Source organism: Doryrhamphus excisus, chromosome 21 (assembly GCF_030265055.1).
Source record: "Doryrhamphus excisus isolate RoL2022-K1 chromosome 21, RoL_Dexc_1.0, whole genome shotgun sequence".
Taxonomy (NCBI): Eukaryota; Metazoa; Chordata; class Actinopteri; order Syngnathiformes; family Syngnathidae; genus Doryrhamphus; species Doryrhamphus excisus.
The window spans coordinates 12,918,382-12,941,570 of record NC_080486.1 but is presented as its reverse complement, the minus strand read 5'-3'; the positions used below and the strand labels follow the sequence as shown (position 1 = coordinate 12,941,570).

General features: G+C 47.9%; 3 protein-coding genes across 14 annotated transcripts in view; 1 reads left to right on the top strand and 2 right to left on the bottom strand.

Annotated features, from left to right (window-relative positions):
- lypla1 (lysophospholipase 1) overlaps nt 1-1,246 on the bottom strand; it is a 32,700-nt gene extending 31,454 nt beyond the window's left edge. The window contains exons 1-3 of the mRNA XM_058059839.1: nt 1,080-1,246; nt 201-317; nt 30-113 (exon numbers count right to left, since the gene is read on the bottom strand). The gene's annotated coding sequence lies outside the window, so the exon portion shown is untranslated. The remainder of the gene's footprint in view (nt 1-29; nt 114-200; nt 318-1,079) is intronic.
- A 120-nt stretch (nt 1,247-1,366) lies between these two features.
- On the bottom strand, nt 1,367-22,986 carry LOC131108630 (titin-like). Of its 11 annotated transcripts, XM_058059805.1 has the most exons (19): nt 22,914-22,986; nt 14,238-22,275; nt 14,074-14,164; nt 13,911-13,986; nt 13,736-13,844; nt 13,522-13,653; nt 13,345-13,434; nt 13,129-13,272; nt 12,882-13,066; nt 12,717-12,811; nt 11,426-11,722; nt 6,045-6,328; nt 5,882-5,968; nt 5,709-5,767; nt 4,432-5,100; nt 4,279-4,353; nt 3,284-3,374; nt 2,740-2,814; nt 1,367-1,567 (listed from the first exon to the last, which is right to left on the bottom strand). In XM_058059805.1, exons 2-11 carry the CDS (start codon nt 22,272-22,274, stop codon nt 11,688-11,690), a joined length of 8,994 nt encoding a protein of 2,997 aa, XP_057915788.1. In that variant the 5' UTR covers nt 22,275; nt 22,914-22,986; the 3' UTR covers nt 1,367-1,567; nt 2,740-2,814; nt 3,284-3,374; nt 4,279-4,353; nt 4,432-5,100; nt 5,709-5,767; nt 5,882-5,968; nt 6,045-6,328; nt 11,426-11,687. The 11 variants fall into 11 exon arrangements, with proteins under 11 accessions (XP_057915788.1, XP_057915786.1, XP_057915790.1 ...); XM_058059803.1 differs by having other exon boundaries at nt 4,432-5,767; XM_058059807.1 differs by lacking the exon at nt 4,432-5,100 and having other exon boundaries at nt 3,284-3,412.
- Nucleotides 3,041-11,341, top strand: LOC131108632 (oxygen-regulated protein 1-like). Of its 2 annotated transcripts, XM_058059811.1 has the most exons (5): nt 3,041-3,114; nt 3,219-3,416; nt 4,454-5,114; nt 5,389-5,530; nt 5,774-11,341. In XM_058059811.1, exons 3-5 carry the CDS (start codon nt 4,467-4,469, stop codon nt 10,873-10,875), a joined length of 5,892 nt encoding a protein of 1,963 aa, XP_057915794.1. In that variant the 5' UTR covers nt 3,041-3,114; nt 3,219-3,416; nt 4,454-4,466; the 3' UTR covers nt 10,876-11,341. The 2 variants fall into 2 exon arrangements, with proteins under 2 accessions (XP_057915794.1, XP_057915795.1); XM_058059812.1 differs by lacking the exons at nt 3,041-3,114; nt 3,219-3,416 and having other exon boundaries at nt 5,109-5,313.
- Nucleotides 22,987-23,189: the final 203 nt, after the last annotated feature.

The following is a 23,189-nucleotide window of genomic DNA, read 5'->3' as shown; positions in this document are numbered from 1 at the left end:
TCACGTTCATGTTTGACATCATCTCTAACCTTTTGTTCGTATGCGATGAAACGCACGCAGGTCCCGACACTCCCCGACGGATGGACACTCACTGGCCACTTCATTAGGTACACCTAGCAAAAAAAGAGGGAGAGTGGTGCTTGAGCAGGATGATGCAATAAAGGTTTCCTGTGACACTTAATGCAGGGGGGGCTCATTACATGTTGTGGGATTAGTCCCACGATGTCGGAGGTATGTTCGTGGACCGGGGGGGGGCCTTGAAGGAGGTCTCTGGAAGCCCTGATGGATGAGGCTGACAAAGGGAAGGCAGTCCTGCTCTGTAAAGTGAAAAGTCACAGATTGGTCACATCCTTTTGTTGTGGGGTGGATGAGAATGTCAAGGCCGGCCCAATAAGTCAGAAGTGCATGTCAGATTCCTCGCCACACGACCCTGGCGTGTATTGTGTTACATTGTGTGTGTGTGTGTGTGTAAAGTCCATGTGGGATGCCAGCGTCTCCCACGCGGAGGACGCCTGTCTCGGCGCGCTGACCCTTATAATCAGAGGATGCCAGTCACAGACGGATAAATCACTCCTCGCCCGGGGCCGCTATCTGCCTCCCTGGCAGTCGGCTCGTCCCGTCAGGAGGTGGACTGGCCCCGCGCCCGGCTCGGGCCTCGCAAAGCTAGCATGTCATGTGGCGCGAGGAGGCTGCCGCATTCTGGGCATATCTTGACTTTCATTTCGCCGCCAGGGGCCTGCTTGATGATGTCGCTTAAAGCGCCGCGCACTCCGGCGGCCATCTTATGTTATTTTTAACAGACGCCATGTTTGCAGGTAGTCCATGCACAAACATGCAAACAAATGGAGACTGACAGCTTGGCTAAAAATGCTGAGGTCATATTTGACATCAATCATTAGTCTTACATTGAATTTGATTTGAAGTTTCAGTAAGCTAGGTATTAGCTTACCAATTAGCTAGGTAGCTATCGCTCGTGCAAATGATGCAACAGAAAAAACGCTGCTTTGTGGGAAGGAAGGCCCCCCCAATTGAATAACGATGCTGGTGCTGAACGAGTGGGAGTGTGTGGAGTGATTTACCGCGCTGTGGAGCGTTCTTATCTCTCGCTCGGTCCCCTGCAGGAAACACTGGGAAGTCACCGGGCAGATTAAACGCTTGGCATCACTCACGCCGACCCCTCAAAGTGGACCCGGTGGGGCGGTGGCGTGACCCCGCGGCAGGAATTCACGGAAGCGAAGAATTTTGCAGCATCAGCGCATTTTCCACTTGCACTTGACCACTCCTGAGTGAGAAGTGGAATTCAGGAATGAAAGATGTAAAAATACAATATTTAATAGGATTAGCGTTGATAAACGACATGCCTGGCGTGTAATTGAAGTGCTGCGGGTCCCAGTGCAGCTGCGCGCCTTCTAATTGAATTCCTGGCAGCTGCGAGGTTTGGGAATGTTAACCGCTTCTCTCGCACGGCGGCCTCCAGAAGGAGCTGCGACAGATGCTCCACGTGACGCTACGGTCGGTAGCCCTCGCCGAGGCGGCGTTGGACGGGAGGACAGATCTGGAGGAGCAGCTGCACGGAGGACAAATATAGGCGGGGGACCGGGGCCACAAACATATCACACATTTTTTCCCATTAACAACATAGGTTTGAATCTCGCGTGGCGCCAATTAGCTCGGGCCAGGCGTAAAAATAGCGGCGGGTGGAGGCCGATATGTCTGTCATGGCGGTGACCACGTGCTCTTCACGTGAAGGAAAGAAAAAAAGCCAGCGTGACAAATGGATGCTGTGAGCTGTCATGCTGCCTTGTTATTTTTAACCAGGTGGGAGAAATGTTCTGAACTTCTGTTTCCGTGCCAGTGTTGTCTGCGTGGCCCTGGATCATCGCCCCCCCTCACTCTCGAGCGGGTTTTCAAAAATGAATGAATAATTTCTGTCTCTTGGTTGACTACAGCCTATTACTTCAAAAGATACACATTGAAGCTAAATGTACATCGTTTTTTTTTATAACAAAACTAAAATAGAAATACAATTCAACTTGTGGATGTAGTATTCTACATTGGCCACTAGGTGTCAGTGATTGTCCGGTGAGGCAAGCACCAGACTTGATCGCCAGAAACTTTTATTGCAGGTTTAAATGATCGATCAACAGTAATAAGATCATAATAATTGTGATTATTAACAGTAATTGTTGTGGTAGGATTATAATCGCAATAACCCGGGTTACTGACGCAGCCAAAGCTCAAAACAAGCCCTTCTTAAATGTCTTATTTTATGCCATATTGGCTAATATGAATATAAAGGTGTCTATGGATATTATTTCATGTCTACACGGCTCTAATAAAGCTACAAAAATGTTTAGAAGATTGTAAACAGGACATGAAAATATTCCATTTATATTCCATTTATAAAGAAAATTCAATTATTTGCTAATTAGGAATGTTCTTGTGGATGTTCTTTGTTTAGCAGGATATATCTTTTTGCCGCTGTCTTATCTTTGCAGGAATGAGGGGCATGCAGGCTTCTTCCAGCCTACCTGTTTACTCTTTGGCGGGGGGTTTCCTCCATTGTTCCCCCCACCCTTGGTCCGCCCGCCTCTCCAACTTCCTTTTTAAGGAACTTTTCACATTTTTCTGCTCCCTGCTTGTTGTTTTTTTTGAAGGGGGGGGGGGGGGGGGGTCATGGGTTTGGCATTCCTCCACCTTGGCAGGAATTCTTTCCAACAGCATTGAACAAACACACACCTGGGAGTGATTCCGTTATGCTTCGGCACATTCCAGTGACGGGCTGGGATGAAGTCATCGCTGGTGGGCTGATCCCTGCCACGACAGGAATAGTTCTTATGCAACCTCAAGCACCCAGGCTAAGCTAATATAGCTAATATAGCGGACCCTGCTTAACTTCCTGGTCTCTGGGAAAGCATTACTATTGGGACGGTGGCTATTTCTTTCAATGATGCGCCCTCCTCGGCACCTCCTCCAATTGCAAAGCAGCCCTCCTGCTTAGAGGGTCCTGCGAGTGAAGAACTCCTTAATCCTTATTATCATAAGAGCTTGTCAATGAGATTACAACCCAGCACGAACTCTGCTACTGTCATAACTGCTAAAGGAGCACATAAAGTACGTATATCACACATATTACCCCTCTGGAGAGGTACTCCAACACATTAAGACTTGCACATCTGTGAGTTAACGCCAACTTCCAGCAAGTGTTTGTGTGCAAGGCCTGAGTGAGGAGGATTTGCACTCGCAGTGGAGATTAAAGCTGGGCAAAGATTAAGCAAATTACCCGCCGTGGTGTCTCCCGAAATAAAGTGTTGCTGCGCGAGAGCCTGGGCAGCCATCAGGATGGAGAGCGCGGTGCGGACGCTTCACAGAGCCTGGACCGATGACAACATTTCACCATGACAACCGCCACCTAGGTGAGTTTGATTCCAAACAAAACTCATGTCCACAATAGCTGTTTTATCAATTGAAATATGCAATTTGTCACTCTTAAATCAGAAAAACAAAACAATAATTTCACATTTTGAGCTACACAAGACTTCATAGGTACATTTTATTTCTAATGAAGTCGTTAAGGAGTTCTAAACACGAAAACAATAACTCCCAGGGCTATCAAGCGCGTGTTTTATTTGCTGAACGTGGCACTGTGTTGCTAATCAGCTAATTACAAGATGATGATGCTTCTCACTCTGGCAGCTTTCCCAAAGGTCAGATCACGTTAGCCGAGGCAGCCATGACTCCTTCAAATAAACAACATATGCTCGCCTGACGTAATTCAGGTGTTTGCGCATCAGGAAGTTGCCTCCAAAGCATGTACTGCGGCTCGTTTGTTGACCTCCATGGGCGAGGAACAACACTTGATTTGATCATCATGTTTTCACGACTTTTTCCAAATTATTCATGACCTAGCTTACTAACATATGATACATTTTCTATACAATAATCCCTCATTTACCATGTTTATTTGGCTGCCGACCAGACCATGACCAGCGAATTTCCAATAATATGGAATATTTTGGTATATTTATGCCATAGAAAGCCTGTTTACAATAATCTAAACAGCTTTTTTGCATTATTAGAGCACTCTAGATATGAAATAACACCCCTACAGTCATCCTTACACTCGTACTGTCTAATTTCATAGACATAATGAGAGAAATAAGCCATTTAGGACATAAATAAAGCTTGTCTTAAACATGGCGAAGACTAATCCAAAGAACAAAATGTAAAACTAAACAAATACATAATACACCTGAAGATATAGTTAAAAGAACTCACCCAGGACATGATGACTTTACCGTCTGTAATGCTGACGCTCAAAAATTCCCCCTGGTTGGAGTTTATGACCTAAAACTTGCAAGAAAGAAAAAGTTACAAATGTTTACAACATTGATATTAATCTTCCCAAAAATGGTAATAATAAATATCAACCTTGTATCTTCTTCTCTTGCAGCCAATCAGCAACAATGAACGACACGGCCCATCGCAGGATCCCCCCTGATCAGTCATCGGGGAGTCTGCACACTTTCGGCACCCCTCGCCATCCCAATGTCATCAACCCCATTCTGTCAAAGAGGGTATGCTTCTACAAGAGCGGGGACCCTCAATTCAGTGGCTTACGCATGGTGGTCAACAATCGGACCTTTAAGACGTTTGACGCGCTCCTGGACAGCCTGTCTAAAAAGGTGCCCCTGCCATTCGGTGTGAGGAACATCACCACCCCACGTGGGGTTCACGCCATCAACACGCTGGACGAGCTGGAGGATGGCAAGTCCTACATCTGCTCCGACAGCCGGAAGGTCAAACCCGTCAACCTGGCGCTGGCCAGGAAGAAGCTGCCGCCCTGGTACCACGCCAGGCCTATTAGCGCCCACCGCCACCGCCGGACGGCGCCGCTGGCCAGGGCTTTCCCGGGCTGGACCATGCGCAGGCAGGAACCGGTGCTTGTGCACACGCCCAAAAGGCTGCTGGTGTTTCGCAACGGGGACCCTTCTGTCAAACATCTGGTGGTGCTCCGAAAGAGGAGCACGGCGACGTTTGAGTGGATTCTGGAGTACATTTCAGAGATGTTGCAGTTCCATGTGGTGAAGCTGCACACACCTGACGGCAGACGTGTAAGTGCAGTACAGTTTCCTGTTTGGGAAGCAGCATTAATGACCCATATAGGACTTAGTTAGACCTGCACTGTAAACGGCAACCCCATAAGGGGAAAGTGCTAAGCTTCTTTAGTAACTCACCCTAATCCCACGCACAGCATTGTGGGATACTGCCCTGTAAGGCTACTGGTCAAGGAGAACCTTCCAGTACTGCAAGGTGCAATGTACTTTTATTACACTTCCAGGTACAACCCGATGCTAAACATTTTCACTTTTGCTTTGTACGCCGCAGGTGGAAGGACTCCCGGGATTGATCCTGTGCTCGGGGATGGTGGTGGCTGCAGGCAAGGAGCCTTTCAGGCCCGCAAACTACTACAGCCAAAAATCACCAGCGTCAACGCGGCCGTCTGCCAGGAGACTGAAGGCTTTGAGCCGTAAGTTGAATTCATTTCAAGACTGTCAGTCTGACGGACGCTTCAGTCACACGACCCGTGCTATGCGGTAATCTACCTGCTCGCATAAGATAAAGCCCGAGAAAGTGCTAAGCCAATGATATCATGCAGAACACCCGAGATGACCTACATATGCCGTCAGTCTAACTCTCTCTCTCACCTTTCCTTCTTCCATGCCTCCATGGACCTTTTTCAACCATCACCTTCCATTCGCTTGACCTGAAGGTAAAAAGAAGTCTTTGTCATACAAGTCAAGAAACTTCTCCACATCCTCTGAGAGGTACATCGTGAACAAGATCCACAACTCCCTCATGGAGAGCTCATGCGAAATACCCAGCAACCCCACCAACTCCATCGAGTACGAGTCCGGACATGTGCTGGAGTCCGTTGCGGAGACGGATGCTGATGTTGAGGCGCCGGCTGAGGACGACATTGAGAAGTCATTTCGGGTGAACCAGGATGGCAGCATGACAGTGGAGATGAAGGTGCGGCTTACAATCAAGGAGGAAGAAACCCTCCATTGGACGACCACCCTGACACGTTCTGGTGTGGCAAATCAGCTTAACATGACTTGTTTACCTGAGCTGGAGTCACAACAGGACATCATGGATTTACATAACGCTGGCTCCACCAGTGACACCATCAGCAAGGACAAGACTGATGACGACCAAGACGAGGACCCGCCGTTGCTCGGGAATGGAGTTTTCAGTCAAAGCAGTTATGAAGATGATGACATCAAAATACAGCCGAGTTATGGCTCTCCCAGGACTGTGCAGACCCCTGGACATAAACAGCGAAGAAAAAAGCAAGATTCTGTTGAGAGTGTTGGATCAGAGACAGCAGAGGAGAGTCACGAAGGAGTCATTGGCTCTTACACATTTGTGGAAGATGATGGTGCAATGATGGAGCACTACTGCATGGTCAAGCAGAGCAGCACAAGACCAATCCCAAAACCCAGAAGACTAAGTTCCATGGATGCCAACGGCCTAAACAACGTAAACATGTCATCCTATAAATCGTCTGAGATCCTGCAGATTGAATCTAGTGGGGAGGAAGTGACTGAAACAGTCTTACATATATACGAACAACAGACTTGTCAGGATAATTTTCACGCAAATGTCTGCACAAATGGGATGTCCTTTTCCAGACCGGCTACTTCAGAAACAGGGCATCACTCCACAAATAACTTTGAACCAGAGTTCTGGAGACCATCAACGGCCTCTGGGTCTGTTAACATCTGGAAGGCTGGGAACCAGACAGTCACTACGCTTAAACATAGCAGAATAAAAGTTAGGCAACAAGTGCCAAAGTCCCACAAAGGCAAAGAAACTCAGCTGAAGTCCAACAAAACCAGAAGGAGCCCCCAAGTTAAAAATAAAGGCTTTAGACGGCTTCTGTCGGCAGGTAAAAGACAGAATTCATCAGGATCTGCAGTGAAGCACAAGAAAGCAAAACCCTTCTCCAGTGCAGGGTTCCTACGAAGAATCTACGGCAATAAATTACAATCACAAAAAAACAAATCCAAGCTGAAAAGGAGATTGACACAAAGCGAGGAGGGGGCCTTGAAAGCACCAGACAACCGAACAAAACAGGCAAACTATATTCCCGAGTCAAAGGGCGTACTGATTCAGCAGACGTCTGTACCTGGAGAGAAGAGGGAAAACAAACGTCATGAAGTCAGTGAACAAATGTCACTGCCTGCTTTTGACTCGTCCAGCTCTGAAGCTAATGCATACGTGGAGAGCTGGCTGAAGAAAGCCCATACTAACCAAGACAGAGAGGTGGCTTACATGAAAACTAACAGTGGACCTTTATTGCCCGAGGATGTGCAGGTAACTTCTGTCAGATACAGAATCCAGTCCTTAGAGAACAAATTAGCTGCATCCAATGCCAATATTCAGAATCATGCAGCAGAAACCAAACCTGAACCTAAAATGAACCGACCAGAGATGCCAGCATACGGCCATACAATGGTCAACGGAGGAATCCAAGAGCCTTCTGAAACCTTCTCAATGGAGTTCCCTCTACCTCCTCCACCTGAAGAGGAACACCTAGCAGAGTCTAAAGCTGAATATCACCTGCTAAATGTAGATGAGGCTGTGGCCTGCAATCCACCGTACGTGCAACCACCAGGGAGAACTTCAGATAATCACCTGCCATCTGTTGATCCCACACCTGCCCAGGATTTACCGCACAGCCAGCACGTCATGAAAATGACTAAACTGCTGCAGCATGATGTTCCCAACACACTGGAGAGAGCTCCATCCATCAAAAGGGCTCCCTTGGTCAGCAACGTGTCCCTCGAGAGGCACATGTCTGTCAGAAAGGCTTGCCTGGACAAGTTATGTACCAGCGACATCTCATCTCTGGAGGCTTCAGAGACATTTAGCAAACAGTCAGTCATTGCAAAGAGCAGCTCTACTGTATCTCCAAATAGTTTAACTTCTGAGGAAAGGTTGTCGTCAGTCAGTATTCCATCAGGCGAGGTTCAAACATCTCCAAATAATCTCCCAAGGGAGCAATCCACAACTGAACCCCCAAAAATCTTGGACAGTCCACCTCCAGATAGAAAACTACAATCATTCCATCAACACAGTATGGATAGAAAAATATCACCAAATATGGGCGTGCCAAAACAGGTGTCACCAAATACCAGCCCCTCGCCACAGAATAGGCAGACGCTGGCCAAATCCAAGCTAACCAAAAAGTCCACATGTTCCCAGTCGATGGACTTGGCGTCCCCTTCAGCTAGACGCAAGTCAAAGAGAAAGATACTTTCCAGGAACTTCTCCTCAGATAGTCCAACAGAGGCTGTGAGGACAAACATGCCAATTGATCAGGACAAAACATGGACCACATCTCCAGATGCAAAACAGATGGATGCCAATAAGGAGACAGATGAGAAAGTTATCATGGACATGGAATTCCAAGCACAGTCGTTAAACATCATCAACCGGTCACACAGGAAAGACCTCCTGGACAAGGTCTGCTACTCCATCAAGTCAATCAGGCAAATCACCCAAAACAAACGTTCATCTTGCTTGGAAAAGTCCAACAGCCTGCCGGACTTCTCCTCGCATGTGGCCTCCACCTTTGGCTCCTCTTCCAAAGTGCTCCTCGCCTTCTTATCCATCATGACACTAAAAGACAGCATCTCCCACCTCAGCGTGGACCAGCTGGGGGCCGACAACATCAGCTGCGCCGAAGCTTTGAAGATGATCGACTCCCTACGGGAAATCGCAAGCATGGAAGATTCCCAGCAGCTAAAGGATAGTTTGTCTGAGCTACAAAAGTCAGCAACGAAGCAGCTACTGGACAGCTGGAGGGGCTTCCAGGAGATGGGGGACAAATATAAGAGTTCAACGCCGAGCGGTTCGGAGAGAGATCTCGGACGGGACAGCGAAGAGCAGGCCATTGATGACTTCATCGATGGGCTGGACATCCCTGAAATACTTAAAGAGGAACTTACATCTCTGTCAGCGGGCTCTCGTAGTGACAGTGACAGAAATGAGAACATGATCCATGAAAACAGTGAAGCTGAGGGCTGCAGGACTGAGGAATACACTGAAGAAAACCGTGAGTTTGACCATGAACAGCAGAAGATCAACCTGGACCATGACATTTCCGATACTGCTGCTGAACGATGCTCAGAAGAGGAAGCAGATCATGAGGATGAAACACTAGATGAAAAGCCAGTGATAAGTCTCCATGAAAGCCCCATCCATCTGAACGAGCCAGTGTCACCTGAGGTTGAACGTACAGGAATGAAGGTTATTGTCGAAGAAAGTCAATCTGGTCCAGAGGAAGAGCAGGAGAGCCTGGAGGAGGAGGAACATATGGAAGAAGAGACTCAGGAGGACATTTCAATGGCTAAAATACTAAGTGGCGACTCCCTTCCAGATAGAGGTCAGCAACTGGATCCAGACATCATGAGCTTGATTGATCGAGCTGATGACATGACGAAGCAAAGCAGCCTTGGAGAAGATGACAGTGGGAACGACCACAGCAGCTGTAGAGTCGGTGCAGAGTCGGTGATTGAACATGAGCAAATGAGGAGCTCCATGGAGGAGGAACTAAGCTTCTACGAGAAAGAGTGTGGCTCTGGAGAGGAGCATAATGAGATCAAATGTGATAAAGTGAACATTCCACTAGATCAGGTAGAAGAAATAACATCACAACCGGTGGCAGCGAGGGTCAGTATTCTGGAAAAGCAGGTTGCTGAAAGACAAAAGAGTACGAGTTACCATAAACATACCAAAAAGGCCTCCCTGGTGTCAGATGTTGAGGAGCTTTCCACTGAAACATCTAAACACTGCAGCAGATCCGCCCCTCAGTCATCTCTGTCTTTTAGCTACGACTCGAGTGGAGTTGGAACCACAGAGCACGAGGGCAACAGAGTCAAGTCCATCAGGGACATGTTTCTGGCCAAGGGTTCTGCAGATGTACCGAAACAAAAGCAGGCCTTGAACACAACACAGCCGTCCGAGTTTAGAGCAGAGAGTGGCGGCTATCAGACTCAAACATCCGGTGAACTGTCCAGCGGAGAAGAGGATTCGTCAAGGAAGTCCATCAGCAAAGGCTTTGTGAGGAGAACCATTGAGAGGCTATACGGGAAGAAGGATGCAGTAGAAAGGCCTCCATCCGCACCCACGACAAAAAAGCACTCCAGCATTTTATCTCCCTTGCGCACGGCCCGGTCCAAGGCAGCTTCTGAGTTGTCTTACTTCAATTCCACGACTGCCCTGGACACCCTGACCGAGGCAACCCGATGCATCGCTTTTAACGCACAAGTGGGTCCTGGAGACAGCGTACCCATCGACGCGGGTCGGTGGCTCATCAGGGAGAACACTCTGATCAGGAAGTCCGTTTCAGACCCGACTGGAATTAACAAGAACTTAGTGGACTGCCATGAAGACGAGGACGGGTGTGAAGACACGCAAGAGAACACGCCCTACTCCCTTTTCAGCACCACGTCCCAACTGGAAGACAGTAAAAAGTCCAAACGGTGCACCTATTTTTCTTTGCCCCACACAAGCGACTCGGAGGTCTGCCTGGATGACCCGAGCAAGAACGAGGCGAGTGGTGACCCGGAAGCAAAGGACAGCTCGGAGAGCGCCAAAGCGCCGTCTGAGAGGAACGGTTCAGCTTTTGGGGACTTTAAGATGATGGACAACAAGGTGCACCCGCTGGTGAACCTTCCGGCGGACGGTGATGTGGTGGTGTCGCAGCCAGGGAAGGGTCATGGAGTTGTGAACAGACATCTACAGGAGCCCGATGTCTTGGATATTATGTACAACTTTTGCGGTCAACACTGTCCCATCTTGTGAACACGATCTTTCCTGTCTTTGGTGCCTACATGTTTCAAGTTGCCATAACCTTGGCATGAACTACTGACTTTTTTACGCTCAGATCTTCTGTTGCCAGTTTAAAGCGCTTCCAAGACTCGTGCGAGTATTTGTGTGTGTTTATTTTTGCCGCCAGGTTGTTTGCCAGCCACCAGAACATGCTACTGGGAGAATTAAGCGTAATCCTGTTTTCAAGCGCTTAAGATCAGATCAAGGCTCAGCAGATGTCAGGCAAGGAGACCACAACCTGGTGGCTCCAAACAATGACGCAGCTACGATAATTGGCCTCAAAATGTTTGTTTTCCAACTTTGCAGTTCAACAATCTCATTGATGTGCAAATATTATTTTTAATGGTAGAAGAGCAGTTTTAATGTTTGATAATGTGGCAGCTGTGACGACATTGTGTCTTTAAATTGTTGTGAAGAAAATAAACGTGTATCATTTCCAGATATGGTTGCCTTCATGTGTCACAATTGTCAATCACAAAGGCTCAAATCATCAAGGAGCCAACAAGGTTCAGCGTGTGGATACCTTGGCTTTTCTCCTGGCTGATGACTATCACGTCTCTCAGGAGGAGCTTGTTTCCGCACACTCTTTCTTGGGAAAGCCTGCTGTGTTGTTCCAAGCTTGTTTTGTTACCACCGAGCTGGCAAGTGTTGTGACAGGAGCGTTGAGGAATGCACTAGGAATGAGAACAAAACATGGCAGCCTTTGACCTTTTACACTGCATCGATACCAAACATCCGAGTGGCCACTAGGCGTCACTGTTCTGCAAGGCAGTCATCAGGGCAGGTCAGGGCAGGCCGTCAACGCTCTTCTCTGAGAGGCCTATTCAAAAAAAAAGTGAGCAGGCAGCAGTCTTTTTAAAGTTTATTATTTAAATAAATATTTACATGACTTTGTATAAATCCAATCTATTTTGCACTGTGAATCTCTCTAAAGGTAAGATGAAAATAAGGGAGACCATTTGGACGCTATTCTCCATGGCGCCAACACCATTTAACACCGGAGCCGTAAGACCTTCCACATGGTTTATTATAAATGTCGTTATAGTATGCATTTATCTACATGATGAGCCAATATACAGTGTAAGTTACTAAGGAATAGGAGGGCCATCCTGTCAACTAATCCTAAAAAAAGGCCTGGAGAATAAAAATCAACATCTGCAGTCACACGGTTAAATTCAGCCACTGAAAGCAAATGGTGAAATGAAAAAGACACTTGATACAGTATAAGTAGGTTACAATGCCCCGCTAGGTGACGTGCAGTATATGGCTCAGCTTGGAAAACATCTGTTGATTCAGGCAAGGTGAGGAGCACCTTTTTAATGCCCAAGCTACACTTCTAGACAGGCATTTCTTCAGAGAAAAGCATCCTACAACATGATCAAGTCAAAGGAGGAGTACACATTTTGAAAAACTGAAGTGTTTAAAAACTGAGCAGCTGTGACTTTGAAAGGTTTTTTTTTTTATGTGACGTCTTTGTAAAAATCTAAAATCATTTCAAATATATGCCTTTTCAAACAATGATTTGGATGTTTTTCCAAATAAACTTGGGTGGGATTAAAGGGTGAATTTGTATTTCCCAGCAAAGCCGTGTTTTCATCCTGAGATTTAAACCAAACCGTATCCTTTCTGAGGGAATGTTGGCACCCCCCCACCCAAATTGAAGAGCCTGTTAGACTCCTTTAAGTCCACTTGGTCTGCGAGCGACTGGGCTAAATTCGTCCTCACCCCTGCTGGCGATCGTCATACTGAATCAGTTTTGGGCTGGGAGGGCTGCTTTCTGCTAACAAAGTTATATACCAAAAACTGAGACGTGCCAAAGTACTGTGTGGCGAAGAGCTTCCCATCGGGGGTCGGGTCGGAGAACGCAATCTCATCTTTGCTCAGGTAGGAACCGTAGATGAAGTTGTTCCTGTGTGACAAAAGGGACTAGACCTTGATTAACTGCGTCTACGTCGACATGGCTGTGGCGCCGCACTGACCTGAGACACTCCACCAAGCGGGAGGCGATGCCGCGGCGTCTCATCATGCTGACCACCCAAATGCGGCTGATCCCGCAGATGGCTGGTTCGGGCGTGGTGGAGCAGCACCAAGCCCTCTGGCGCTCAAACATCACCTTCTCTCCTTCTGAGCCGCCAGGTGCGAGCTCCTCGATCACTCGGTAGCCCTGCAGACATGTTGGAGTAACATAACTGGTGTGGAACACACGCTACCACTGCCACGGCTCACCTCCTGAATGTGCTCTGCGATGAGGCAGCCTGCCACTTTCTTGTCGTTGGAGATGAAGAGGAAGGTTTTGGTCTGCGAGGGACACTTGGTCTCCACCTGCTGGAAGCCCAGGTCATTGTCCACCATCTCTCTAATCTCTTCAACCTGAGGAACAACCAGTCGTTAGCTGCAACATCTTTACAAGGTGGAAACAACCTTCCTGCAAATGTAGGGCACCTTCTTGAGAGCGTATTTGGGATCGTCTGGCAGGACTAGAATGATCTTCCCATCTGGGAATTCTCCCAGGATCCTCTCCTTCTTCCATCCCTGGCAAGAATGACAAAGAAACGCAACACACGTCACACTGTTTCTACGGATGAAACATTCATGGGAGTTGAACTTAAATTCACTCACCACATATTTAACAGCGCTGATGAACTGGTTGTGGAAGAGTAAATGCTGAGATTCGTCCTCGGGGTTGGCGGCGGAGTACAGCATCCCACACACATTGCAGGCCACCGCCCCAAAGTGCTTCTGTCCTGCATCCTTTAAGGTACAGCACATCGATATCAGATGTATAACGAAAGTCTAATAACATACCTTGAGGGGAATGGCTAATGCGACTTACAATAATAGTTTGGGTGCCATCTTTGTCAGCCTCTTTGAGTTTCCTGACTTCTCTCTGCAGACAAGCGTCGGTCAGAGGAGTCTCTCCACCGTGCTGCTTGACGGCGCCGCTGCAATATGAACACAAATTAGAATGAATACAGGTTTCACTTATGCTACAAGAGGAAAAAACTTACTCTTGACAAGGCCTTTCTGATGTCTCCTGTGTTGTCTTGACGCGTTCGGCCTGTGGGCACTGATCCACATCGCTGACTGTAAGAATAAGAATTAGGATGATAGGACACCGCTACCACTGAAAGTATAAAATAGTCAAACATGATAACAATGTACAATGCAGACCTGCTGGCTTTTCTTCACATTTCTGCACATTCAACTGATCTGAGCTCTCCTTTGGAGGAGGTGAACCTGATGAATGCAAAGCAGGAGCCTCCTAGCCAAGGAAAAGAGGAGATTAATGCACATTTAGAACAGCAAGGATGTTTAATTAATGATTAGTTGCTTACTTTGCTCTCAGTGTCTGATGCAGGCTCAACCAGACGAGGTTTGGGAGGACCTGAACCTTTATCCGAGGTCGGATCAGTCGGTTTTGCCTGGGCTGTGTTTGATGGCACTGAAGGTGTGGTGGGACCTGCACTGGCAGCTTTAAGTTTGGGCGAACCAGAAGCTGCTGCACTTTGGGTCTCACTCGAAGCGGTGACAGATTTCATCTGAAGACTCAATGGGACTGGAGCCTTTGATTGCGCTGCATTTGTAGAAGCGGCCGCAACCGGGGATGGAAACTGGGGGGTTGTGGCACTGGCACGTCGTGGGCCGGGGGAAGGACTGCAAGGCTTTGACTGAGTGGTTGTTGAAATAGAAGACTTGGACTGACCTGACATGTGTCCACCAGGAACGACTGAAGGTTGACGTTGGGACTGGTTCGAAACCTGTGATGGCTTTGCAGGAAGTGTGGCTTTAGGCTGGGCCAGAGGACTAGACTGACCGATGACTTGGGAAGTCCTGCATAGGGGACTAGACTTCTTGGGAGGTGCCGGTAAGGGGTCATCATCTAGTTCAAAATCATCAGGTGAATACCTGGGCCGTGGTTTGTATGGCTTGTACTCTACAGGCTTGGGCTTGGGGGCTTTCAGTCCGTTGGGCATTGGGGGGGGCACAGCTGGCAGTGACCTTCTGGTTGACGACCTGGTCACTTTTGGGGAGGGAGCTGGAGGCGGCGTTGCTTTTGAAGTCTGAGCCTTACTTTGCCTTGTTATTCTTGTGTTTTCAACTTTAGCAGGTTCAGTCTGCGGTGTTTCCGGTTTTATGGGGTCAGTTTTAGCATCAGGTTCCGCCTTGGGAGCTTCGACTTGAGGTGGTTCCCCTTTAACAGTTTCAGGCTTTGCAATCACAGGCTGAGGAACATCTGCTGTGGGTGTTGCAGGTTTGCTGCTTAAGACGGGACTTGGAGGAGAGGAGGAAGTGTCTTTGGGTGCGGGTGCAGCATCTGTGTTCACTGCATTGGCAGAAGCAGTTGTGAACATTGAAGCTTGCCAGTCCATGTCCGACAACATTTGATTGGCTTGGTCCGTCTTCATCTTCTTCATGCGAGCCCATGACATCTTCTCCCGCTGCAGTTCAACCTGTCTCAGTCTTTGATAGCGCGTCAACTTCTTTTTCTCGTGGGCCTTCAGGGGCACTGTAACCTGGGAGACGAAGAAGCGCCTCTTTGGGGGGTCCTCGTGAGGTTTGGACACGGGAGCTGAGGGCTGCACCACAGGTGTCTCCTCAGCGGGGGTTCCCAAAGCCGAGGAGCTTTCTGGTTCAGCGGGAGGCTTGGCGTCAGCGGTGGCTACTTCCTGTGCGCTTACAGGTGGATTCTCCTTCCTGCTGGCTTCACCTTTGGCTGCTGCTTGCTTTTCTTCCTCGATCCTCTTTAACAGCATGCTGTCTGTGGCGATGTCCTCAGCTATTTCCTGACACAAGGCCAAGAGGTTCAGCTGCTGTTTGTTGGCAGCCTTTTTCATGGCGGCAGCTTTCTGCTCTGCTAAAGCCGCAAGACGAGCTTTGGTCTTTGCTTGGGTGTTCATTTCTTGCTTTCTGGGTTTCTCAGCCTCTGGGGTCTTCTGATGGTCTTTCTTTTCAGTGTCATTATCTGGCTTGGAATCAGCTTCATGCTCCTTTTTGTCACCCAGCGTTTCTGCAGTCTTTTGAAGAGGAGGTGCTTCAACTGTTTCAGCTGTTTTTTCTACAATGGTGACATCACTATCTTCTTCATTGTCCTCCTCGGCCACCACAATCTCATGGCCGAGCTCCATGTCCTCCAGAATTTGCACTTCCTGTAGGGCAAATTGACCCTCGCCACACTCTGATGGCTGAAGGAATTGGTCTGGCGTTTCAAGAAGCTGAGTAGCTTCCTCTACAGGTGGAGCGCTTACGCCATCATCTGCCCCCTCACCGACAACATCGGCAACCTGAGTGGGTGCTTGACATGGATGCACTTCGGCCTCTGGGATGAGGGTCTCTTGGGGTCCGTTTGAAGCGGTTTCACCTTCCACGTCTGCCACAAATGCCCCGTCCGGATGCATGTGGTCAAAGCAGGGGCTGGAAAGACCTGATGCAGCGGCAGCTTGAGAGACAATATCAAAGGGAATTTTGCTCTCGAGTACTGGCTGGAGGATGACATACTCCTCAGCCGCACCATCTGTAATGTCCACCGCAGGCACGGCTGGGGTGTCCTCTTGCACCTGTGCACAAAGGTCTACAGCCAGGACACACTTCGGCTCTGGAGACACTCCATCTTCTTCCTGTGCAACCTCATCTACTGGCGTGCTAACAGCAACGCTTGAGCTCATGACCGCAGCCGTGGAATTCTGCTCTGCAGCGGTGGTGCTATGGCTATGCTCTACCTCCATCGGTTCATCTGCTGCTTGTTCCTCTCCGGTCAGTTCCTCATTTCCCATCTGCGATTTACTCGTGTCCACGTCTTCCATAGACACCAAATTCTGCTTCTCCAAAGCATCCCCATCACCGTTACTCTCTGGACTGCTAATGGGCTCGTACACAATCTGGCTTTGACTGACTGTGTCACTCTGCTCTTCTGGGGCGTAAAGCACAGTAGCAGAGGCCTCTGATTGGTCACAAACAAACGCTTCAACTCCACTGCTTCCGGATGCTTCTCTGAGGGGGACGTCGGCTCTCTCAGGAGTGATTGCATCCTCTTCTTTGACTTCTTGCTTTCCTGTGTTATCTTCCATTAAAGATTCTACTGTAGTTTTGCTGATAACATCCATGTGCTCCAGATGTGTGTTTTCCTCCTGGTTATTCCCCTCATCAAGCATGGATTTGTCATTCACCACGGTGACCTTCTCTCCTTCGTGGATGTGTTGCACCACAGCAGTCTCAGTTACAGGTGCATCACTGAGTGAAACCACCGGAAGGTCTACTTTCACATGAGGAAGTTCACTGACGCTCTGGAATGGAGCTGGATGAGAGATGAAATCTGGTGCTGCTGCCGTCGGCATGTCAGCTTCTACTTTGCTTACTGCAGTGTTCAAACTCTTGGTGACTGCCTCCTCCATGGCCTCCTGTTCCTCAGAGCTTGACACAACCAGACCTTTCTGAAAGGAGTCACTGGCGTCCCCGGCTGCTGGTGTCTGGAGATCCGCTGAGGCGCCAACAAAATGCTTGTTTTCATTACAGCCATTTGTGGCAACATCTGAGACCTTCTGAACGTCACCTTTGTGAGATGGACTGACTTCTGTGACGTCAGGCTTCTCGTTTTGTTCCATGGATGTGAGATGAGGATACTCCACTGTTGATGTTGCTTCACATTGAATGTCTTCTTTATTAGTAGAACAATCTACCATGACCTCCTGAGGCAGTTGAGTCGCGTGTTGGAGTTGTGTCTCTTGTGTTGTGGTCGTTCCTTCACTTTGACCTTCCAGGGTTTGCGTGTCTGATGCCGTAGCAGACATAGATGCTAAGGTAGTCTGATGCTCCTGAGCAGCCTCGCATCCAAGAGAGTCTTCATGCTCCATGTTTTGGGATGGTTCTGCCTGAGCGTCAGGTGACAGGTGTGTGTCGGCCATTGCTGGACTCGTATGGCTTTGTTCTATGAGGGCTTCGGACGGCGTGTCTTCTGTTGTTGCAGTATATATCCCCACATGTTCCGGGCTCATCTGACCGAGTGTTTCCTGCTGAGGTTTCATGGTAAGGTCTTCTGCGTTCTGCACCTGGAAGTCAGCTGCAATCACAGAATGACATTCGGGAACATCTGAGCTGTGTTGACTTATTTCCGCTGAGGTATCCATGTTTGACTTCTCGGCTGATGTCACCTCTGGAAAACAGTCTTCATTTCCACTGCTATTGGAATCATTTTGGACCTTAGACATATCCTGGAGGTTTGCATTTATCATCAATTCTTGATGGGCGTCGTCTGGAATGTGCTCAAACTTCATGTTATCTTCATGTTCCATAAATTCATTTCTTTCACTAATCTCTCGGCCTGTTGTTGCGTCAATGCTGTCCACTTCCTGTAAGGAGACAGGATGCTCCACATTCTCATTTGTTGCGGAAGCCTGGATGTTGGATTCAGTCATGGGTGCCGGAGAATATTCAACGCACTGATGTTCTTTTTCCACACTTTTCATCACATCCTCTTGAACAGCTGGTATGTGTGTAGCGTCCGTAGTCTGTTGCCTGTTCATTTCCTCCTGTGACGTCACTTCCACATCTGTCGGAAGCACAGAGACTGTGACACATTCAGAGGACACCTCCATTGTTCCATTTTGCTCATCGACTGCCCCATCTGTCGACGCCTCCGTTGTTTTGTTGACACCATCAGAAGAAGTTGTCACCTGCTCCTGCTGGTGTTCCGATGGCGCCGGCGATTGGCCAACCAAAGTTGACTGATTTATGACACGTACATCTGTCTGGCTTTCTGAATCTTCAACAAACTCCATTTGATGTTCCTCACCTTTATTAAAACTGCATACCTCTGTTGGCGGTGCCGTTTCTTCATTCTGACTCAATGGGCTGCTATCAGACGCCGTGACAATTTGATGCTCTGGGCTGTTATCAGTCTCCATTAGATGTTCCTCAACTTGACCTTCCATGGCGACCTCTTTTGCTGCGTGTTCCTTTGGAAGTGACAGCTCTTCGGTCCTTAGTCCTGTCGCTGCATCATCATCATGTTCCTCAGTACCACCTCCTACGTGGACATCTTCTGGCATGGCTTTCATTTCCTTTGAAAGTGGCAGACCTTCTGGGACATGTTCCATCACTGCTAGATGTTGTCCAACACAAGCCTCTCCATCAGGATGCCCTGTTACATTTTCTGTGGTGGGACTCTCCGATTTACCGTCCAACTCCATTTGTGGTAGAGCATCACAGGACTGACACTCTTCCATTTCAGTTTCTTCAGGCTGATTCTCAGGCTTTCTATCAAACGGACCCACGGTATGATGAATCCCAACAACGACCTCTTGTGTCGTGAGATCTTCTCTCACGCATTCCGCAGATGGGGTCTCCTTTGCTGTTGGATTTTCTTCCGTCTGACTTCCTGGATCTTTGTGATGTTCCTCAACTTGACTTTCTGAGAGGTCCTCTCGTAGTGTGGGGTCCTTTGAAGGTGGCAGTTCTTTTGCAAAATGTTCTTCCATCACTGTCGCATGTTCTTCAACACAAGGCTCTCCGACAGGATCTGCTGTCACATTTTCTATGGGACTCACCTTTGGTAGAACTTCACAGGAGTGACCGTCTTCCATTGCTACCTCTTCAGGTTGATTCTCTGAGTACGTATCAAATGGACTCTCGGCGCTATGAACCCCAAAGACAAGAACTTCTGGTGTGGGCGTCAAATCCTTTCTTTCGTATTCCTCAGTTCGACTCTCTGGGGCTTTACCAGACTCCTTTTCTTCAATCTGAAGTTGTAGGTCTTTTCGATGCTCCTCAACTTGACACACTATGAGGTCCTCTTGTAGTGTGGGGTCCTTCGAAAGCGACAGCTCTTCTGTTAAATTTTCTTTATTCTTTAGTCCATCAGACACCATCGCTGTCTCTGCATCTTCATCAGTCACATTTAGATTTTCTTCAGGACCACCTTCTATGTGGACCTCTTGTGGCACGGGTTCCACCTCCTTTGAAAATGACAGACTGTCTGCAACATGTTCTTCTGCCCACGCTATATTATTTTCTTTCATGGGACCCTCTGTTTTACTGTCCAACTCCATTTGTGGATGATCATCACAGGACTCACTCTCTTCCATAGCCGTTTCTTCTGGTTGATTCTCCGGGTTTCTATCACATGAACTCTCGCCCATGAGGCCTTCCTGTGGCATGGGTTCCACTTCCTTTACAAGTGACAGACATTCTGTTTGATGTTCTTCTGTCACTGTTACAGGTTCTTCTGTCACTGTTACATGTGCTGCTGTCCCTGTTATAGGTTCTTCTGTCACTATTAGATGTTCTTCCGCACAAGGATTCTCTCTGTCAGGATCTAATGTTGGACGTTCTTGAGTGAGACCCTCCAGTTTATTGTCCGACTCCGTTTGTGGTGGCTCATCACAGGACTGACTCTCTTCCATTGCCGCTTCTTCACGTTGATTCTCTGGGTTTCTATCAAATGGACTCTCAGTGCTATGAATCCCAACGAGGACCTCTTGTGGTGTGGGTTCCATTTCCTTTGAAAGTGACAGACCCGTTACCTGGTCTTCCACACAAGGCTGGTCTCTGTCAATGTCAAAGGTTTGATTTCCTTTCGTGAGACTCTCTGGTTTACCATCAGACTCCATGTTTTGTAGATGATCGCAGGGCCGAATCTCTTCCACTAATCTTTGTGCGGGTTGATTCTCTGGGTTGCGTTCAGACTCCATTTGGTTCTCCTCAAACGGGCACACTGTGGTACGTATGAGCTCAGGTGGTGTGGGTTCAGTTTTCCTTGAAGGTAAGAGACTGTCTCTTACATTCTCTTCTATTACTGTTACATTTTCTTCCACATGACTCTCTCCATCGCAGTCCACCAATGTTACATTTTCTTTAGTGGGACTCTCAGGATTCCCCTCAGACTCCATTTCTGGTAGAGCGTCACAGGACCGACACTCTTCTGTTGCCGTTTCTTCAGGTTGATTCTCCAGGTGTCTATCAAATGGACTTCCTGCGCTATGAACCCCAACATGGACCTCTTGTGGCTCAGTTTCTGTTGAAAGCATCGGATCCTCTCTTTTGTCTTCCTCAGCTGGACTCACTGGGGTGAAACCAGGCTGCTTTGTTGTTAATTTTTCTTCAATCTGACTTCCTGGGTTGTTATCACACTCAGTATTTGTTACAATTTCTTCAGTCTGGCTTTCTGGGTTGCCGTATATTGCTGTTACATGTTCGTCAATGCAGCTTTCTGGGCTCGTTACAGATTCTGTTATTGGAACATTTTCTTCAATGCGGCCTTCTGGGCATCCATCAGACTCCATTGATGGATGACTCCCTTGACTCTGACTCTCAGGTTGACAACTTTCTGAGATCTCTTCTTCTGGGGTGCTGTGAAAGGGTTGGTGATGTTCACTGCAAAGACCCTCCTCAGACCCCACAAGGACATTACGCCCCTCAATTTCCACTGCCTCCTGTTTACAATGTTGCCATGTTTCACTAGAAATCGTCTCTTTTAATTCATTGTTCTGACATTTTGGCTGGTCGTCTGCCCGTCTGTCCGTACTGTGCTGGTGTAGTTGGTTGGTGCTGCTAGAACAAAATACCTCTGATGACAAGGGTAGAGCTTTGCTAGCTAAACCGCTGTGGTTCTTGATAGAGTCTGTCACAACTTCTGCACATGATGCTGAGGTTGTGCCGTCTATCAGCGTTTGGTCCTCTGCTTCTTTTACGTCCTTTTCTTCAGCTGCAAATTTGATACTCACTGTTTCAGAACCATTAGTGTCTTTTGACTCGTTTGTCTTTGCTGCACGTTCCAGTCTTTGTGTCGATGAGTTTTCTTCTTCATCAGGAGTTGCCTCTGCTGTTCCGTCAAGACCCGACTCTGACGCTCTCCTATAACTGTAATCAATCTGTGTCTCTACATGGAACTCTTCACTCACCTCCAACGAGTCACAACACAACTCGTCTTCAGCCTTGCGCTTTGCTGGGACTTGGTTAGGATATTGCCTGATGCAGCAGGTCTCGCCGCTCTCTGCGAGGTATGACTTAGTTTCGTCATCAGACTCGGAGGAAGTCACCCCTGCAGAGAAAACTTTGGAGTTAGCGCTATCAGATGGAGCTTCTCCGCAGGAGGCACTTGTGGCGTTCATGATGGATGCATCTAAAGTGCGTATGCTGGAGTTGTGAACAGGGGAACCCCGTCTGGACGCCTTAGCTGGTTTGTCTCCCTCTTCCGACGAGGATGACAGTTTCCTCTTGGTCCGCGGGGCAACTGTCTGCTCTTGCATATTCATTTCTTTTAGGGAGGTGTTGTTGGCAGCTGGTGCAGCTTCACTTTGAATAGCGCCAACATCCTCATCCAACTTCCTAATCTTGGGTGGAGGATCAAGAGGATCGCGTCCTCTCTCTGAGGCTGGCATTCTGTCAAAATATTTTAATGCATTGGTCAATCATAAATTTAAAAATGTGGTTAGTGTACATGACAGTAATACGGAGATAATTATCAATAAAACTATTTGAGTCTGACACAACCATTGACATGTAGCTGGAGTTTGATGGATGAATACAATAAAAAAATAAACAAACAGAAGAGATCAGAATATGTACTGATAATGTACAGCATGCATTGTTATTATTATGAATCGGCTCCTCCAAAATCATGCCCATCTAGTGACGAACACCGGACGTAAAGTGTTGACAAATCCATGCATAACAACGTGGCTAACGACTAACTCCAAGCAGGAGTCAGCAAGCCACCACGCAAAGCGCTCCCCTGAAGCCCCACTGTAGACGTCAAATAACGCCACTGGGTGTTGCAAGGGATAGTTTTGTAGCAACAGACAGCCAGCGAGCTAGCAAAATAGTGGTTAGCATGCTAGCTACAAGTGCACAGTGTGATGGAGGCTAAAGCTAGCAAGCAGCCAACTCGCAACAAATAAAAGGAGCGAGCCTCTAAAAGCAACAAAGCGGCAGTCAGGCAGACAAAGCCAAGCCTTAAGAAAACAACACAAACGCCAACAATGCTAGCAAAAGTGGAATAACTCGACTATAGAACTCACTTCGGTGGTATTTTCTTCTCCAACACCAGCTGTTTTTTTTTCCTGTGAATAAAAATTGACGGTACATCCGGAGACTGGCGCCGGATGTGACGTAGAAATTGCGCGGTTTCTTCTTTAGTTTGGCACTTTAGATGTATTCATCCAAATTATTTATGAAATAAAAACTCAAATAAATAATAAAAATAAAAACGATTTATTCCTTTTTCTATGGCACTTGACCTCACTGGGTGCTATGCTGGAGCCTATCCCAGCTGACTTTGGACAAGAAGTAGCATA

Coding starts and splice junctions, on each gene's coding strand:
- LOC131108632 (XM_058059811.1), top strand. CDS start 4,467: ATGAACGACACGGCCCATCGCAGGATCCCCCCTGATCAGTCATCGGGG. Junction 5,115..5,388: donor ACACACCTGACGGCAGACGT/GTAAGTGCAGTA, acceptor TGTACGCCGCAG/GTGGAAGGACTCCCGGGATT. Junction 5,531..5,773: donor GAGACTGAAGGCTTTGAGCC/GTAAGTTGAATT, acceptor CTTGACCTGAAG/GTAAAAAGAAGTCTTTGTCA.
- LOC131108630 (XM_058059800.1), bottom strand. CDS start 22,274: ATGCCAGCCTCAGAGAGAGGACGCGATCCTCTTGATCCTCCACCCAAG. Junction 13,845..13,910: donor TCAGAAAGGCCTTGTCAAGA/GTAAGTTTTTTC, acceptor TTCATATTGCAG/CGGCGCCGTCAAGCAGCACG. Junction 13,435..13,521: donor TCAGCGCTGTTAAATATGTG/GTGAGTGAATTT, acceptor CATTCTTGCCAG/GGATGGAAGAAGGAGAGGAT.